Raw genomic sequence first — 18,575 nt, forward strand, 5'->3', positions numbered from 1 at the left:
TAAATGGGTTATTTACGTTAGACCTTCTGGAATAGTGAAGGTAGTTCCTAAAAGCTGAAGATCAGGTCCAAGTTCCATCCTGTTGAGAATGTCCACAAGGGTCCAGGTGAGCTCACGGTTCTGTATCAGCTCTATTACTGAGAGGGCCAGGGCCTTGAGGCCCAAAGTGCAAGAACCCCCCTATTTGGTTAGATTGGAGAATGTTGCTGGAACTGAAGCTGAACAAGGTGCATAGGGGCGAAGGGCATAAACTCCTAAGTGCATTCTAGTCCAGGTGTTGTGACTTACTGTGAGATTCTGGGCAAGGGATCATGCCATTCTCAGAGAATGCAAAATAGAGATGTTCAGGCTTCATAGTAACTGGGACTATATAGTAACTAATCTTAGTTTTAGTACTTCCCTAAGTCTGGATCTTCAGACTCACCTGTAAAGAGATGTTGGTTTATAAACCAACCAAGTCTGAAGTCTGAATTGGTCACTGGTGGTCATCAACCACCTCCCAAATGAGGGTTTGGGAAGACATCACCTTTTCCTTGTTTTTCTTGCCCACGGGTGGTCCAGGGCTTATAGATCAGGCAGGTTATTTCTCCATCCTCACCAGTCCTGTTACAATATCTGGGGACTTCACAACGGCACCCTAGTAACTGTAAATATTAACATGCAAACAGGGGATTATTGGCAGGTGGCAGTAGAATTATAAGTGGATTCTTCCATTTCTCCAGGGACTGTGCAATCTTTCATATTCCCTCCCATTTTTTCCTACAACCTGGGAAGCCTTGGTAAGCACTTTCTGGTGTAGGCCAACTGTAAGATAAATTTTTCCCCATTTAGATCTTTCGTCTTTCCATCCCCTTTATGTAACCATTTTCCAAGAATCAAGAATAAAGTGCTTACAACATTCAAGGTCTATGGCCACCACGTTCTTCCAAATGAACTAACAACCGCCTAATGGGGTTGTCTTTGAAATCAAACTGTTTCTGTGTTCAGAATTCCCTTCCTTTGTTCCCCCTTGTTGCCTGGGCTTGTTCCTTAGCCCCTTTAAACAGGGTTGGGCTGTTCCCCTAACAGCTGGCAGATATGGTCCAGTTAACCTGAGTCACATCCATCTTGTCCAGGGCTATGTTGAGAAAGAAAAAAAAGGTTTTTTTCCTTCTCTTCTGCCTTTGCTCCTGCTCCCCTTACTGTTCTTTCTTTTCTCATCATTCCCAGCCTTAGGCACTGTGTGTTTCTTCTATTTCACAAGCAGCTCAGTGGTGGGAGGAATGTTGGATACATATTTTATGTAACTGACAGAGGAATAGTAGAAACTCAGAGATTTGCTGATACTGACCTTATTCTCTTGGCTGGTTTTTTAGCTCCTGCATTTGAAAAGTAATAAATACCTAACTGTGAATAAGAGACTTCCAGCTCTGCTAGAGAAGAATGCCATGAGAGTAACATTGGACGAGGCTGGAAACGAAGGATCCTGGTTTTATATTCAGCCTTTCTACAAACTGCGATCCATCGGAGATAGTGTAAGTGCAAACCCTCCCTCTCCCAAAAGTGCTCCATGCCATGCCTCCAGTCATTACTGTATATTAGGCTCAACTCGGAGAAGTTTACAGTTGAAACCACAGGAGTATCCCGGATGAAGAAAAGAGAATCACTATGGAAACTAATGTTTGGGAAACAAGGAAATGTGTAGAAGAGTGTGACCTAAATACAGTCTCTATGTTTCTCCTGTTGGGCCTCTGAAAAAAATCCCACGATCAGCCCATTACTTCAGTGATATTACCATAAAAACATCCATCCCATATATATGTCCTGGGAGGGTCCCTTGTCATTCCAGATCCATTAGTAGAATAGAAATGTCTGTATTTTGGAAATAAAGTTAGTAAAGGGCAGAGGATGGAAAAGAATTAGCTGTAACAGGGAAGGAGAGTGGATTGTAGGATTTGCTTCATGTGTTCTTGTGTCAGTAAGCAGGCTACCTCTCCATCTCATTATGCAACAGCAGTTGGTCCTGATCCGGCCCCCTGTCCTGCAGGGTCTGTAGAATATAAAGCCATAGGAATCTTTTTCAGGATGACTTAGAACAGTTCAGATATTTGTTAGCTAAATTAGTCAGTCATTACGTGGGCACATATTTAACAATGAATGTGTTTAAATCTGTCAGCTATATTCTTGACCTTGTTAAGGTTCTAGAATAGTTACTATTTTACCAAAAGGAAATTTATGCCTTAAACAGTGAGAACTGTTCTGAAAATAATCAGCCTAAACTAAAACTGGGTTTTAACATTTTTTAAAAATGTGCCCATTTAAGTATACAAGCTTTGGACAGTTTAAATGTATCTGTGTACATATTATGTAACACAGAGCAGCTCATTCCCTCACAGTCAGCTTAGAGTGAATATTGATCCTAAACTGAGAACCCAGGAAAACATCTAGGTTTCACCACAAGTGATGGATTTATTGAATGGAGTTAAGTTCATTTGGAGTTAGAGAAAATTTCGTTGTATATGCTCCCCATATGTATCAAATTGAAGATTAGATGAGTTTTCCATTTTAAGAAGCTGTTCTCTCCACTCCCCTTCCTCCTACCTCTGTAATGAAAGTAAATGTGCCTTGTTCTGAATTTCATTTTCAGCAAACCTTTGCTTTCCTATCATTTAATCTGTTTAGCTGTGACTTAGTTGAGAAGATGACTTGAATATTTATCCTTTTAGAATAGAACTTTTCATACTATAGGGATTGACCCATTTGTAGGTGATGGACTCATGACAGTCACTTTAGAAAATAGCATAGAATCAGGCCATACTTACATAATGGTAAGTATTGACAAGGAGAAACCTTTGCTTCTGATATTTACACGAATAAACATAAATAAATAAAGTATGTATTGCTGTATACGTATGAATGAATCATAGTAGAAAATGTAATTTTTTTTTTTCAGTACTGGGGTTTGAACTCAGGGCCTATAACCTTGAACCACTCCAACAGCCCTTATTTTTTGTGATTTTTTTTTTTTTTTTTTCAAGATAGGGGTCTCTCCAACTATTTGGCTGGGGTGGCTTCAAACTGTGATCCTCTTGATCTCTGCCTCCTGAGTAGCTAGGATGGCAGGTGTGAGCCACTGGTGCCTGGGTAAAAGTGTATTTCTTAATATATGTTGCAGTCACAAAAGTATGAAGGTCATTGCTCTGGAAACATAAAATTATAGCTTCATTCTTTCAAAGTAAAGACAACTTGGGAAATATCCCAAATTTATTTATGCAACTTCTTCAACTGGATGTCTCAGAAGAGGTTTTTCTACTTCTCTGACTGATATGGAAAATATCTCTATAGAATCAGTGATAATCATGCACCAATTCAGCTGTACCCTTCTGAAGACATCCCCTGGCCTACATAGGGTCAGGCTTTAAAAACTGGGCCATGTGCTTTGCATCCCTCTGCCGTCGGAGATGGATCTTTTTCAGTCCAGGCTCCCTTGGCTCCTTGCAGAGTTCCTCAGTAATCAGTGTGCATTTCTGATCTGCTCTGTTTAAAGTTCTGTTGCTCCTTTCCTTTGTAGGTGGTCATAGGTGACAAGGTTGTTCTGAACCCTGTCAATGCTGGCCAGCCTCTCCATGCCAGCAGCCATCAACTGGTGGACAACCCAGGCTGCAATGAGGTAAGGAAAATCAAGGGAATTCAAGTCTTGGTGTGTGGATAGGATTGCCTTATAGGAGCAGGCCTTCAGTGGGCCCTGAGCTTGTGTGCACCGAAAGTGATGTCAGCTGTGACTTAGGACACTGTGCCTGTTTTGCAGGTGAAGAACCAGAGGCCCAGAGTTGAGCTGCATGAGGTTGTGCTATTCTGTGTGGTGGTGATGGAGGGGCTGATATTCACCCCAGTGCTCAGTGTGCTGAGCTTTGCTTCACCAAGAGATCACTTTCTGCTTTTTTAAGCCTATGAGGTGTCTGGCCACAAGGACACCCTTTTTTTTTTTTTTTTTAATTTGTCTCCCTAAGTAGGGTACTTTTTTCTAATTCCTCAGAAGGGTGCATTACAGGACATGAGCAGCCCCTGCAGTGTGTCTTGCTTTTGACAATATATCTGCTTAGCCTCTAAATTGGAAATTTTAGGACACAAGATAGTAGTGTACTTGTGACATGAATATTTGTCTCATGGCTAAGGACACAAATTTGGATTCAAATCTCAGTCTGTCCTTTTCTAGCTCTGGGACCATAGATTAACCTCTGTGCATCAGTTCCTAGTCTCCCAAAGATGGGTGGTAGTTGTATCAGTTTTTTAGGGCATTGCTGAGGATTAGATTAGATAATGTGTTAGTATGTGAGTAAATAGCTCAGAGTGCTGCATATATTTAGTGCACAAATAATGGCTTTGTTAACTGTGATCATCAACATTGTCAAATGTGCACACTGGACTCACTTCTTGCCTTTTAGCTCATTACATTTTGTAAGTAGTTGCTTTCACTTGGCCTTTACTTTTTGGCTACAGAACAAAAGACTTGGAGGAAAAGGGAGGTGGGAAGTCCTGGTTTCTTCAGTCATGTTTGGAGCACATGCAGTGATGCATGCAAATGAACCATTTATGACCCATTACTGTGAACTAGCCAATTGATTTTGCAGGTGCCATGTTCCCAACAGTGTCAGTCTTCAGAGGTTTAGGCTGAAGCACAGCCTTGCTTCTTGGGTTACACTTAGGAATTTTGGGGCTGGATGTAAGAGTTGTGAATGGTATGGAAAAAAAAGATATCTGATGGTTTTTTTAGGTCAATTCTGTCAACTGTAATACAAGCTGGAAAATAGTCCTTTTCATGAAATGGAGTGATAACAAAGATGACATCTTAAAAGGGGTAAGTTTGATGCTTTATGGGCTGGGCAGCTTTTTGACAGTTGGAATTTCTTGGATTAGGCAGTTTAATTTTCTCTTTAAACTAATTTTTCCCTAATTTCCTCTTCTGTTGCATTTAGGGTGATGTGGTGAGGCTGTTCCATGCTGAACAGGAGAAATTTCTCACCTGTGACGAGCACAGGAAGAAGCAGCATGTCTTTCTGAGGACAACTGGCCGGCAGTCGGCTACATCTGCCACCAGTTCCAAAGCCCTGTGGGAGGTGGAGGTAATGAGTGGGGCTGGAGAGTGGGGGAAGGGACTCAGGGGTTCATAGGATTTAAACTTGTCTGTAGAAGTGCTTATGAATCACACCCAAGTGCTTATACTTACTTCATTCCAACAATGGCTTGGCCTGACTCAGCGAAGTGTGTGTTCCATGATGTAGCAGAAGGATGCATTGTGCTCTTGTGGCAGAAAATGTTATCTCCTTTGAAAGCAAACTCAGGGTTAAGATTGAAAATCTCTGGCCAAGTAATCGTCTGTTTTTTCTTTTCCTTGCTCGTTTGTCTGTCACAACAATTTTTTTTCAAATGTTTACCTGACTATGATACATGGGTGACTCCTGTAGTTATGTTGGGACCCAAATGGAAAGATAAGGACCCAGGTAATTAGAGCACTCAGCAGGATGACTTCAGTGGTAAGAGGCACATTCCATATGCTCTGGAGGTTTTGATAAAGGAGAACGTACTGAATGGGTGAGGAGATTAAGGAGGTAGCATTTGAGCCCACGCTTCCTGGAAGAGTCATATTTTGGAGGAAAGAGAGGAATGCAGTGGGTCACTCTGTGTAAGAGAATGGCTTGGAAGTGGACATATGAGGCAGCCTTGGGATAAAACTCAGTAACCTAGTTTGATGGGGAGCATAGGACCAACATGGGAAATTCAACAGAAACTCCTGTTGGAGACCAGAGCCTGAAAGGCTAGATAACCAGGCTATATGGAGTAGAATTGAGTTCATAGCCAGGGGAGAAATGTGGAAAGTTGTTTTGAGTCAGGGAGTAACATAATCAGTTGTTGCTTAAATAAGACAGATGATTTTGTCTGTAGCATGTAATTCATTAAGAGGAGGGTACTAGATTTGCAAGACCAAGAAGAAAATGATTTGAATGCTTGATAGTAGAGGTTTATAGTAAGGCAGAACTCTCCTCTTTACCCTCTCTGTAATTGCAGCTTTCTGGATGTTTCTCTGTCTCTGCTTGCCCCCTTGCTCTCCTCTCTCATGTGACTTCCTCTATGTCTAGTTTACATACAGTAAAGAAATCAGATCAAGAAACACATCAGTAGTGCAACCCAAGAAGGTCCATCAGGCCTGTTTCTAAACAGTATCCTCCCTTTTCCTCCTAGAAAGATAGTTTCTAATTTGATTTTTCTCTCCATAAATGACTATTGCTTGTTGAACTTATATATGTGGAATCAGACTATATAGTCTTCCTGGAGTCTGGTTTTTTTTTTTTTTTTCTTAGCATACTTAGAGATTTATCTATGCTCTTGCATGTATCAAGCAGTTCATTCCTTTATATTTCTATGTAGTGGAACACATAGAAATATATTTGTATATAGATATTTGTTAGTCTGCTTATCTGTTGATGAACATTTGAGTTGATCCTAATTTTTGGCTATTAAATAAATTTATTAAGTAAAGCGTCTTGCGTACAAGTTTCTATTCGGACATTTGTATAAGTTTCTATATCTTTTTGGCTAAATACCTAGGAGTGGAGTAGTTGGATCACATGGTGAGTGTGTTTGTAGGAAATTACCAATCTGTCTTCTACAGTGATTAGACTTTTACATTCCTACCAGCAATGTATGAAAATTCTAGTTTTTCACATTCTCACCAGTGCTTGGTATAATCAGTGTTTTCAATGTCATTTAAATAGACGCATAGTGAACTCTCATTGTGCATTTAATTTGCTTCTTTATGGCTACTTATATTGACCATTTTTCCTTGTGCTCATTTGCCATATGTCTATCTTCTCTGATGAAGTGTCCATTTCCAGTATTTTTCCAATTTTAAAATCTCCTCTTTTTACACAGATATGGAAATATCATGTTCATCTTGACCATTGTATAGAAAAGTTACTACAGTTATGATAAAAAGGAAGCTACATAAATTTTTTATTTCCACCATTTTCCTCCTTGCCTCCTTCTTTCTGCATCCATAGTATTTGCTCTTTTACCCTCACCTCCATGTAGGGACACTGTCAATCCTATTGCATTGTAGACTCCTTGGGAGCTAGAGCTTTGTCTTGAAGTTTGTTTTTGTCATTGATGTCCTCATTGTTCCCAACACACTGTTTTTGTATTCAAAACAGTCTCTCAGAACCATTTCTTATATGTGATTTCAGTAATGGTTGAGAAAGGAGAGAGGGAGAGAGAGATCGAGGTCCTTGTCTTGCCATGGTAACTTAAAGCAGAAAATGCAAATGAAGGAAAAACTGAAAATCAAGAATAAGGAGGAAACAGACTGTTATTTCACCAACGTAATGTGCCCACTTCCATTGAGTCAGAATATTTTTGCACAGTTGGCATCATTTTATAATCAGTTTTTGACCTTGCTTTAATATGCTATTGTAAATGGAAAAAATGTTTAACTGTCAGAACCCTACAGAAGTCTCTGTGGTAAACTTTAGTGCCTTAAAAGCAGGTAACCTGTCTTGTTCATCCAAAGGTGATTGAAATGAATAAAAGATGATGGCTTTCTGTGGGGATTTTTAACTTAAAAGTCCACTTCAGAGCATTTCCGTTTTTTCCTCTGAGAAGAAACAGCCGTCTACTTCTTACTCCATTAAAGCCTGTTTCCTGCCAGTTTTCCCCCTGAATTTCCTAGGAAAATGTTTAAAGTCTTCCTATTTGAATTTTTTTCTGTGCAGATCCTGGAAACTTAAGTGTCCCTTCAAAATAAAAGAAGGAAGAGAATGTCACGCATTTTATGTTTTCATTAGTGATCTGAAGTTTCCAATATGTGTGTAACTTTTTGCCAGCCAGCTTTACGTAATGCTATATGGGTAACATGTGACACAGCCCTCATGATAGTTCTCTTCTGTTTCCCTTCCTGTCCTTTGTGTTGCTGTTGTCATTTTATTTCTCTGTCATACCCCCCACAGTGTATTTTTATTTGTTTTACCTGTCACTTATATTTTAAAGACATGTAAACATGAGTACACAGGAATCATTCATATTTACTCATATGGTTATTGTCCAAGCTCTACCTTCCCCTCTGTAGATCCACATTATTCTTAGGTATCATTTCCTTTTTCTAAAGAAGTTCTTTTCATTTCTTCTTCTTCTTCTTTTTTTTTTTTGGTACTGGGGCTTGAACTCAGGGCCTTCACCTTGAGCCACTCCACCAGCTCTTTTTTGTGATAGGTTCTCGTAAACTGGCTTCGAACTATGATCCTCCTGAGCAGCTAGGATTACAGGCGTGAGCCACCTGTGCCAGGTCTTTTCATTTCTTGTGTGCAGGGCTACTATTGACAAATTCTTCCTACCCTCATTTGTGTGAAAGTACCTTTATTTCACCTTCATTTAAAGCATGGGTTTATTTTTCCTTTTTATATATGTTGTTTCTTTTCTTTTCTTTTTTTTTTTAAAGCAGTACTGGGGTTTGAACTCAGGGTCTCCTGCTTGCTAGGCTGGTATTCTACCACTTGAGCCACACTACCAGCCCTCCTTTTAAAAAACAAAATTAATAGCTTTATCAAGATGCAATTCATATGCTACATGAATGACACACTTGAAGTGTAAAATTCAGGTTCATAGGAGTGTGCAGTCATTAACATAATAGATTTGAGAACATTCTTATTCCTGAAGAAACCCTGCTACCCATTAGTGGTCACTCCCCCCTAATACACACACACACACACACACACACACACACACCCTGCTCCTGCTGCCCTGGAAGTTTTTCTGCTTTTTATTTCTGTGGAGTTGCCTTTTCTGGACATTTCATATAAATGGAACCCTACATGTAGTTTTTGTGTTTGACTTCCCTTACTTAGGATAATATTCTAGTCTGATTTGGGCTGTGAAAACATAATACCGTACACCAGGTGGCTTATGACTATCAGCCCCTTATTTCTGAGGGTTTGAAGGCTGAAAGGTGAAGATCAAGGCACTGGTAGATTGGCTGGTGAGGTCTCGCTGCCTGGCTCATCTGTGGTCCTCAAGTGGCAGAGAGAGAATTAGGGAGCTCTCTGGGTCTCCTGTGTAGGGGCACTGATCCCATTCATGAGGCTCTGCCCCCATGAGCTCATCACTTCCCAGATACTCACTTCCTAATCCCATCACCTTGGGGGTTAGATTTCAACATTAGAACTGGAAGGAGAACAAACACTCCAACTATAGCAGATTGTGTTTTTAAAGTTCATTCTTACTGCTACGTATATCAATACTTGAGTTCTTGTTATTGCCAGATAATATTCAATATGAGTAAGTGTGTGTAAACCATTTTTTACTTATCCATTTGCAGCTGGATAGCATTTGGATAATTTCTACCTTCTGGTTGTTGAGAGTGTTGCTCTGAACATTCACATATGCTTGTGTGAAAGTTTTCAAGTATTTTACAAGTGGAATTGTGGGTGAATGGTTCAACCATGTGTAACCTTTGGAAGGGCTGCTGGGCTGCCTTCTGAAGGGGCCACACCATGTTATATTCCCACCAGCAGTTATCATGGTCTGATTTCTCCCAAGTGACCTCTATTTCTGAAAACTATTTTTGTTGGCCATAGAATTCTAGATAGTGTTTTCTTTTTGTACTTGAAGGATTTTGATCCTTTGTCTGTCTTGCATTGTTTTGATGTGAGTGCAGTGTTTTAAAATCTTTATTTCCTATGTATAGTGTCTCTTCCGTCCCTTCTTCAGTTGCTTTGAATATTTGTCTTTTTTATTTCTGCTTTACATGAATTGATCATTGCGTGCCTTGGTGTGTGCATCTGTTTATTCTTTCAGAGCTCCTTAAATTTGAATCTGTAGATACGTATTAAAATGGGAAAAGTTTGAGTCACTATTTCTCAAATATTTTTCCAACCCTAACCAATCCACTCAGACATAAGCTGGATCATGTGAATTATCTGACTGCGTTTATGGCTTACCACTTTCTGATTGTTTGACTGTGTATTATTTTATGATTCTTTGCTGACACGGTAATACTACTTTATTGGGTGTCTGGAATCCATCGTTCGTTTAAGAAGCAATGAGAGTTTTGTTTTGTCAGACAGTCAAATTACTGTGGATCAGCTTGATCCCGAAGATGCTCATTTTCATACTTTATTAAGGTCAAAGTAGAGAGTACCAATGGTCTTGGGGCTGGATTAGCCCTGTAACTAAGGGAGCTTTTGATGCCTCCATTAATGCCCAAGATGGTTCATAGACTCTCTTTGTCTTGGCTTGTCAGAGTCAGGACCCCTCCCAGCCCTGTGTGAGCTTGGGGACTGTTTGAACTTTAGGCTTTCTTGTTGTTCTGTGTGTGTGTATTTGTGAGTGTGTGTGGGGTGCTGGACCTTGAACCCAGGGCTTTGCACATGGTAGGCAAGTGCTCTACCCCTAGCTACACTCCCTGTTCCATTTGTTCTTTATTTAGTTTTGTGAGGTCTTTTCTTATACATACATAGTTTGATATTCAGCCAGAAATTCGAAGGAGATCCCTGTTGTGTAGATTTCTAGAGCTTTCTCTATGCATAGATCCATATCCTCCAGAACTCTTCCTCTGCAAATTGCAGTGCCTTAGTCTCCCTAAACTCTGATCCACCTTCTTCACTCCATGAGCCCAGTTCCCTCAGGTTGGATTATGCTTCTGTTCAAAGAGGATTCAGACAGAAAACCAGAGAAACCTGATGCTTACCTTGTTTCCCTGTTCTCGGAGACCACAGTTGCTCACCACCCTTTGTCCAACAAACAAACATGGTTGTTTTGTATATTTTACCCAGTTTTCTACTTTTCTTCTATTTTGTGCAGTGTCTAATTGTTTATGGCACCAACTACTAGTGCCAGTTGCTATATCAAGGTTAGAAGCTGAAGTTTTATAAGAAGTTGGCTTAGACTCTCAGAATTTCATGTTTCAGAGCCCAAACAGCATGCGTTCCAGTACACATATGCAGGGAAGTGTACTTTGAGAGTGCTCCTTGAGATTTGTTTTTTATCGGTCATGCATTTTGTGGTTGAATTTAGGATCTTAACTTCTACTTCGCTAATACCAAGGCAAAGAATCTGAAAGCCATTGTAGTTTTTACTCCAGTCATTGCATGTTAACTCGGGGACTCAGTTCTCTCTCTGGAGAAACATCTTAGTATTTCCATGAGTTTGAGTTGGGATGTTACATGTGACACCTGGCACAGGTTTGTTGTATGATACTGATTTTTTTTTCAGGTTGAAATTACCATTCCTGAGCTATGAGTCTCAGATTCATTGTCATCCTAGTATAGGTTGACATCTCTTCGACTTCTGTTGATCCTTCTTTCCTTTGCAGGTAGTCCAGCACGATCCCTGTCGGGGTGGAGCAGGGTATTGGAACAGCCTCTTCCGTTTCAAGCACCTGGCTACAGGGCATTACTTGGCAGCAGAGGTAAGTAGCAGCCTTACGGTTTTCTCCTCGAAGGTGTACACACCCAGTTGACTTTTCTCACTCACTTGTAGCCACTGGGTACCTGGAGGCTCAAAAATGCTGTCACTTTGCTTTTCCTTGTGTTTTTCTGTTTCCTTCTGCCTCATTTTCCTGTGAAAGAAGAGGCAAAAATGACTAACACATTGTAGGACGACAGGAGTTCTCATCAAGATGTGGGGAGAAAGTAAGTTAGGAAATACTGTTGATGTAGGTTTTTAGGATAATTTTTCTATTTTCCTCTTGCATAGGGCCCTCCTCACATCTTATCCATCACTCCACTCCTAACTCGAGTGACTGAGACTTGGCCACGTGAAGACATAGTATGTAAAGTCACAACTGTTGAAACATGAAGAACTAGAGAATTTCATAGAGAAATCTGATTCCTTGGAGCCTTAATGGAATAGATAGGGGCTTACCTTTTACTTGTAGGATCAAAGAAATTAACTTTACCTTAAATGTCCATGAGAGCTTTTGAGGAAAGGAAAGACTCATTGTTGAAGAACAAGCGGAATTTACCTTTTAATTTTTTTATTAAATTAAGAATCCATCCTACTGCGTGACAGATGTTGAGTTTTACTCTGATCTGCTGGAAGATGTACAATGCATATTCCTAACAGATTCTAGTCGTACATCAAAAGATCCCTCCCTGTTGTCCTGGCAAAACTGCTCAGAGATTTCCAAGGGGATGTGTGGGTACTGCTTGTACAAATGACCTGAGGGATGTGGAATCAATGTGGACCTCCCCTGGGGTACCTGACACTTATATGAATTGATGATATTGAGACATTTAAGAACCGAAGATCAAAAAATCTAAGTTGAAATTCAAAATGGATCCTTAGGAAGTTACTGCCCCAGCTAATCAATTGTGAGAAATGTTGATTATGTGGTTTGCTAAACATTAATGGTGGTTGTGTTATCTGTCATGTTTTGAGGTGAATGTAGCACTTCCTAGAGGTCTAATTTTTCTTTTTCCTTTTTAACTAAAAATAAGCAGGGTTGTTATTGATTGCGTATTGAGCTTGTATTTATCTGAGGCTTTTAACTCTTGCTTTGCTAGTGAATTCATTGTGTTTTCATTGTCTGCACTTGTGAGCCATCTCTTGGTAACTGGTGGATTGTTCTGTGTGTGTTGCACCTGTGTGACCTGTGTTACTGTTGTGGCATGCTGGTTCCATGAATAGAGGGAAGGGACAAATTCTTAGCTGTTCAAGGATGGCTGCAGGCATTGAAGTCTCCTGCAGATGGGTCCCAGTCCTTGAGAAAGCAATGGATGTTTTAATTTCCTCATGATTCTTTTTCATCAGGTAGACCCTGACTTTGAGGAAGAATGCCTGGAGTTTCCTCCCTCAGTAAGTATGGGCAAGAGCCTTCATGTCTTCATCTGGTAGGGTGAGGCCAAATGATCTGGAACCCCATTTAAGAAACTATCACTGTGGCCTTTGATTGCTGGGGAAGGGGTAACCTTAGGCTGCCTTAAACAGGCCTTATTCTTTGTCTTTCTTCAAGGAAGTCAGATCCTTCTATGTCCTGATTGGTCCAGGCTCTGCTGGTCTTAAAGCTCTTCCTGTGTGCTTAGTCAAAAATCTCCAACTCCAAGCTGAAGAAGTGCATGCAATCTCTTGGAATATACCTAGCTTGAAGACGGTGGTGGCCCATGTGGGAGTTGGACTTTTATAAACAATTGTCTTACCACAGTTGACCTCAATCTATTACATCAGTTTCTCAAGGCATAGGGTGAAGCGGATAGTATCTTTTAGACTGTGGTGGTAACACATGAAACCTGTTACACCTTGCCTCTGATAGGGCAGTCAGTTGTCTGTCCCTCTGTCCCTGCTTTCTCCAAAGTCAGAAACTGGTTTTAGGGGATGATGTGATTTATAATGTGTTTTGAAATTTTAATGTGCAATACATTATTTTTTTTTCCATTGGAGAACATATGGTCAATGCTGATATGTAGGTACTTGGAGCTCAGGTATCTCTAGTTATGGTTGAAGAAGTCAGTGGTTGTGTTTATCAGTAAAACAGTTTTCTTGTGGAGTGCTTGATTCTGAGCAAGCATTACAAAAACCGAGACAGTTGCTTTCTATCTGATGCATGATTCTTCATGGTGATCTCAGAGGTAGGTAGGCAGGTGATATTGAAGGTATTTGTTTTTCTTAGACAAGTTGAGAAACAAAACAAAACAGGAGGAACTTTAAAATAAAGCATCACCGAAGGGAGTTGAGGTGGAGATAATTCAAGATGTAGTTGATTTGGAAGGTGTTGTGCATTCTGCATTAATGGTTAACTGTCTAGTTACTTTTGGGTTGAATGTTGGCTTTGAGAGAAACTCAAAGGAGTTATAACTGGCAGCTCCTGGTTGTGAACATGTGCAGTTGCCGGGTCCTGAGGTTCATCTTCCTCTTTGCATCTTTGTTACGCTTACTTTGGGAGGCCATTTTGAAAGCTTACGTTCAACAGTCAATCTGACTTGGAAAACGATCTAGTCCAGCTTGCTGCCAGTGTGCAGGGAAATCCATTGTAAAACCTTTCTGCCTGGTGCCCATGGCCCATGTTGTTGTTGTTTGAGCACATGGCCTGGTTTTATTTTTTTATATGACATTTCTTAATCTTTCACCTTCTTTGTTTGGAGAGAAGGAACTGCCTTCATGTGACTTGCATCCAGTGACCTCAGTGCTGCCATCTGAGGTGACACAGAGTAGGTCTCACCTCTGCAAAGAACGGCTTCTTTCAGTGAGAGTTAATGACCAACTGAACCTCGTGTGGCCACTTACTTGGTTCCCAAGGGAGACAAAGGCTAACCTGAGGCTGGCTCTTCTGCCAGTCTTTTGCACATGTGCCTTTCTTCCCACTAGGTGGCAAACTCTGACTGCATACTGAGAACGTGAAGACACTGTTTCTCAGTCTCATTTCCAGACACAGTGGACTTATTGTAAATGCAGTTTTCCCGTAGACTGCAGGTATCTGAAATGTCACTGCCAGCCTATAGACAAACCCTGTATCCTTGTTGGGTCAGACTTTATGTTGGAAATTAACTCACGGTTACAATAGCTAAGAGATACAGAGGTTCCCGGAACTGAGGGGTCTGTCACTCTCTGTTATTTAAGTGTAGAGAAAATGAAGCAACTCATTTTCTACCTAAGATGTGCTTAGGTAGAAGTACAGAGTATTGGAGGAGAAAGAATGAGGGAAGGAAGAGTCGGGCGTTTAGATATTAATAGAACTTTTTGAATTAATTTTTGTTTATTTTTTGAGACTGATCTAGATATATTGCCCGTGCGTATTCCTATGCTAGTCTTGATCTCCTGGGCTGAGCAGTCCTCCTCCTTTTCTCCCCAGTAGCCCACCATGCCTGACTAAAGACTTTTTTTTTTTAAACAGAAGTTGGGGCCACTAATGAACTGACAAAGCAGGTTATTGCTCCTAGGTCTCAGGCCCAGAGATGTTAAAATTCTCTCATGTTCTGTCTTTGCCTTTGATTTGACTTTGTGCTTGGTGGGTTTTTTTGTTTGTAGGACTGGGGTTTGACCTCAAGGCCTTGCACTTGCTAGGCAGTGCTCTACCACTTGAGCCATGCTCCCAGCCCTGACTTCACATTCTTGATTCTTGGGTCTTCCTGGTCCATTCTCTGTCTTCCTGGTTAGGACAGGAGGCAGAACTTCACCTGAGAAGCAAGGTAGGAACTAGGAAAGTGTAGTGTTCCTGGTACAGAGAGGGAGGTTTTCATCTTGCAGGGATGTTAAACATTAGAAAAGAACTCCATAGGGGGATGGTTCATCCGTGTAATCCTAACTACATGGGAGGCTGAGATCTGGAGGATCACTGTTCAAGGCCAGCCCAGACAAATAGTTCATGAGACCCCCATCTCCAAAATAACTACAGCAAAATGGACTGGAGGTGTGGCTCAAGTCGTAGAGTGTCTACTTTGCAAGTGTGAAGCCCCAAGTGCCAACCCTGGTCCTACCAAAAAAAAAAAAGATAAAAAACCACCCATGTACAGTCACCGAGCTGAGAGACATCTTGCAAGGCTTATAAGAGGGTGATCCTAGGCTAAACCCACTCCTTAAATCTTCTTAGGTGCATGGACTTTGGAGCTGAGAATGTGTTTTTAGTTTCTCAGGAGTTCTTTCGTCACTGTTTGTCAGCCTTCACTTTCAGAGACTTTCTTCATCTCAACCAAATCCCGGTGTAGAAGAGAGACCCTTTTTCTCTGTATTGTCACAGCAGCCCTTCTAAATAATACTTTTCAGGGCTAGGCTGATTTGTCAAATATACATATTGGCTATATTGGAATTGGTGCTTATGAACACTTGGATTCTGGATTATTGTATTTCTTCTTCTGGAAAGTAGCTGTCATGTTAGTAGACAGCTATCACTGCAGATTAATGTAACTGTGCGTAACTAATTCCATGGAGTAAATTTCCTCAGAGTGCTTTCCTTGCCCCACAGCTGCTGCAGGTGGATGTAGCTATGTGAAGGTCTTTATTACTTATAACTCTCTTTCCATGGACATCTTCTGTTGTCACACCACATTTCTTTAAGCATTTTTATTGCAACACAAGGAGGTAGAGAGAAATATTCATGGCTGATGATCACCTTATAACACTGCTCTGAAGCTGTGGTTCCTTTCCTGCCAACCGCTGACACTCACTATCGTTTCTCCTTGGTTCCTGTGGATTGTGGAATGATTGTGGTCAGCGAAAGCTTTTGCAACAGAATTGCTGACTCAGTGATGTTTTGCCCTCAGGTGGACCCAGATCAGGATGCTTCTCGAAGTAGGTTGCGAAATGCCCAAGAAAAGATGGTGTACTCCCTCGTCTCTGTGCCTGAAGGCAATGACATCTCCTCCATTTTTGAGCTAGACCCCACCACTCTCCGTGGAGGTGACAGCCTTGTCCCAAGGTACGACTTTAAAATTATATATCCCAAGAGAATCAGAGGTGGTCTTGGTGGCTTGGCCATGGTTCTTGAAATCCAAGTCATTATTGCCTTTTTCTTAACCTTTTATAAAGGAATTGGGAAAACATTTGGACTGGGTGCCTATATGGCATCTGATTTTTTATGTCGGATCAATGGTAAGTTCTTTATAGGTGGATAAAAGTGCTATATTTAGGTGAACAAGCCAAATCTTAAATCTAAGCAGCTCAGTAATTGTGTTACTCTCTTTTTTCTTCTCCAAACCTGGGCGATCTCTTGGTTGATTGACTGAATAGTTGAAAAGAAATCATAGAAAATTCACTGTGTGCATAGGAAGTGTTATTTTAAAGTATTGAGAAGTTAGGCCAGTATTCTTTATTTTATTCAGTTTAACTCTTGGTTTTGTTGCCTAAGTACACATTTTTTAAATAATTGGACTATAAATGGGACAAAGCTTATTCTTAACAAAGTCAATAATAATATCATTAATGCCCAACATTTTTTGAGTGCTGACTACATTCAGGCACAGTGCTACGTACATATACTTGACAGGAAACCTTGTGAGTTAGGTATTACTATCCACCCTTTATATAGACATTGAGGCTCAGAGACTTTACATCAGTTATCACAAGTAAGAGAGTCTCAAAGCACAACCCAGAGCCTTAAACGGCTAAGACAGAGTTATGTGGGCCCTTCTTGTAACTCTTCAATACAGCATTGCTTGGTAGAAATATCACTTCCATTTGTGGATTTATATTGGGTCTCTCTATTAATTTGTGTTTCATTATTCATGTATGCATTGCTACTTTCCTGTTCAACCTGAGCAGAGATGTGAAACTAGGAACCGTAGCTTGGGTGCTATTCAAATTCCAGGAGACCCTTGGTTTGTGCTGAGGGCTGTTCCTTGCATAGGATAAATGTAAGTCTGTGCCCACATAGAAGAGAACCTTACAAAGCAAAAACACCTTTCTTTGCCATTCAGCCAAATGATTGCCAGTTCCTAAACTTTGCTGGATTGTTAACCCTTAAGGACCTGAGGGAAGCTAGAGATGTTCTCTCAGAAAGTCCCAAGTGTGGGCACAGCTTTTCACCCTCCAGGTCTGGAACCCCTGGTTTCAAATGCCTTTAAAAACAGCCTGCTGGGCACAGTGACATCTGCCTATAGCACCAGCTTCCTTTTTTTTTTTTTTTAATTTTTATTGTTTTATTATTCATATGTGCATACAATGCTTGGGTCATTTCTCCCCCCTGCCCCCACCCCCTCCCTTACCACCCACTCCCCCCCCTTCTTCTCTCCCCTACCCCCTTGATACCCGGCAGAAACTGTTTTGCCCTTATCTCTAATTTTGTTGAAGAGAGAGTATAAGCAATAATAGGAAGGAACAAGGGTTTTTGCTGGTTGAGATAAGGATAGCTATACAGGGAGTTGACTCACATTAATTTCCTGTGCATGTGTGTTACCTTCTAGGTTAATTCTTTTTGATCTAACCTTTTCTCTAGTTCCTGGTCCCCTTCTCCTATTGGCCTCAGTTGCTTTTAAGGTATCTGCTTTAGTTTCTCTGCGTTGAGGGCAACAAATGCTAGATAATTTTTTAGGTGTTTTACCTATCCTCACCCGTCCCTTGTGTGCTCTTGCTTTTATCATGTGCTCAAAGTCCTATCCCCTTGTTGTGTTTGCCCTTGATCTAATGTCCACATATGAGAGAAAACATACAATTTTTGGTTTTTTTGGGCCATAGCCTCAGCTTCTTAAGAGACTGAGGCAGGAGGATCTCTTGAGTCTCGGAGTTTTGAGATCAACTTGGGCAACATAGTGCCCAAGTTCTTCTTAAGAAAAGAAGAGAAATAAAAGAAAAACCCTAGGCTTTTTGAGCTATAATTCACCTATATAAAGTGCTGTATTTCACTAAGGGGAAGTCACTAACAGTAGAGGGAGGGTAAAGGAAGGAAGTAAAGAAGGTGAATATTGTTGATATGTTTTCTATACAAGAATGAATATAGAATGTTTAAACCTGTTGAAATCACCATAAGAAGGGGACCAAAGTAGAAAGGAGAAAATTAGAGGGATGAACCAATTTGGGTTACAATATATGCATACATTGAAATGTCATAATTAAACACCCTCTATAGCTATCTTAAAAAAATGTCTTTTTTTTTCAAAATTGGAGGTCAGGGAGGTAAAACA

The 18,575-nt window shown here is 40.6% G+C and overlaps 1 protein-coding gene across 1 annotated transcript in view; it reads left to right on the plus strand.

Annotated features, from left to right (window-relative positions):
* Positions 1-18,575, plus strand: part of Itpr1 (inositol 1,4,5-trisphosphate receptor type 1) — a 318,227-nt gene that overhangs the window by 125,741 nt on the left and 173,911 nt on the right. The window contains exons 7-13 of the mRNA XM_020184001.2: positions 1,356-1,514; positions 3,551-3,649; positions 4,754-4,837; positions 4,956-5,102; positions 11,339-11,434; positions 12,778-12,822; positions 16,221-16,375. Coding sequence (XP_020039590.1) covers positions 1,356-1,514; positions 3,551-3,649; positions 4,754-4,837; positions 4,956-5,102; positions 11,339-11,434; positions 12,778-12,822; positions 16,221-16,375 — 785 coding nt within the window. The remainder of the gene's footprint in view (positions 1-1,355; positions 1,515-3,550; positions 3,650-4,753; positions 4,838-4,955; positions 5,103-11,338; positions 11,435-12,777; positions 12,823-16,220; positions 16,376-18,575) is intronic.

This window comes from Castor canadensis, chromosome 10, assembly GCF_047511655.1.
Source record: "Castor canadensis chromosome 10, mCasCan1.hap1v2, whole genome shotgun sequence".
Classification (NCBI taxonomy): Eukaryota; Metazoa; Chordata; class Mammalia; order Rodentia; family Castoridae; genus Castor; species Castor canadensis.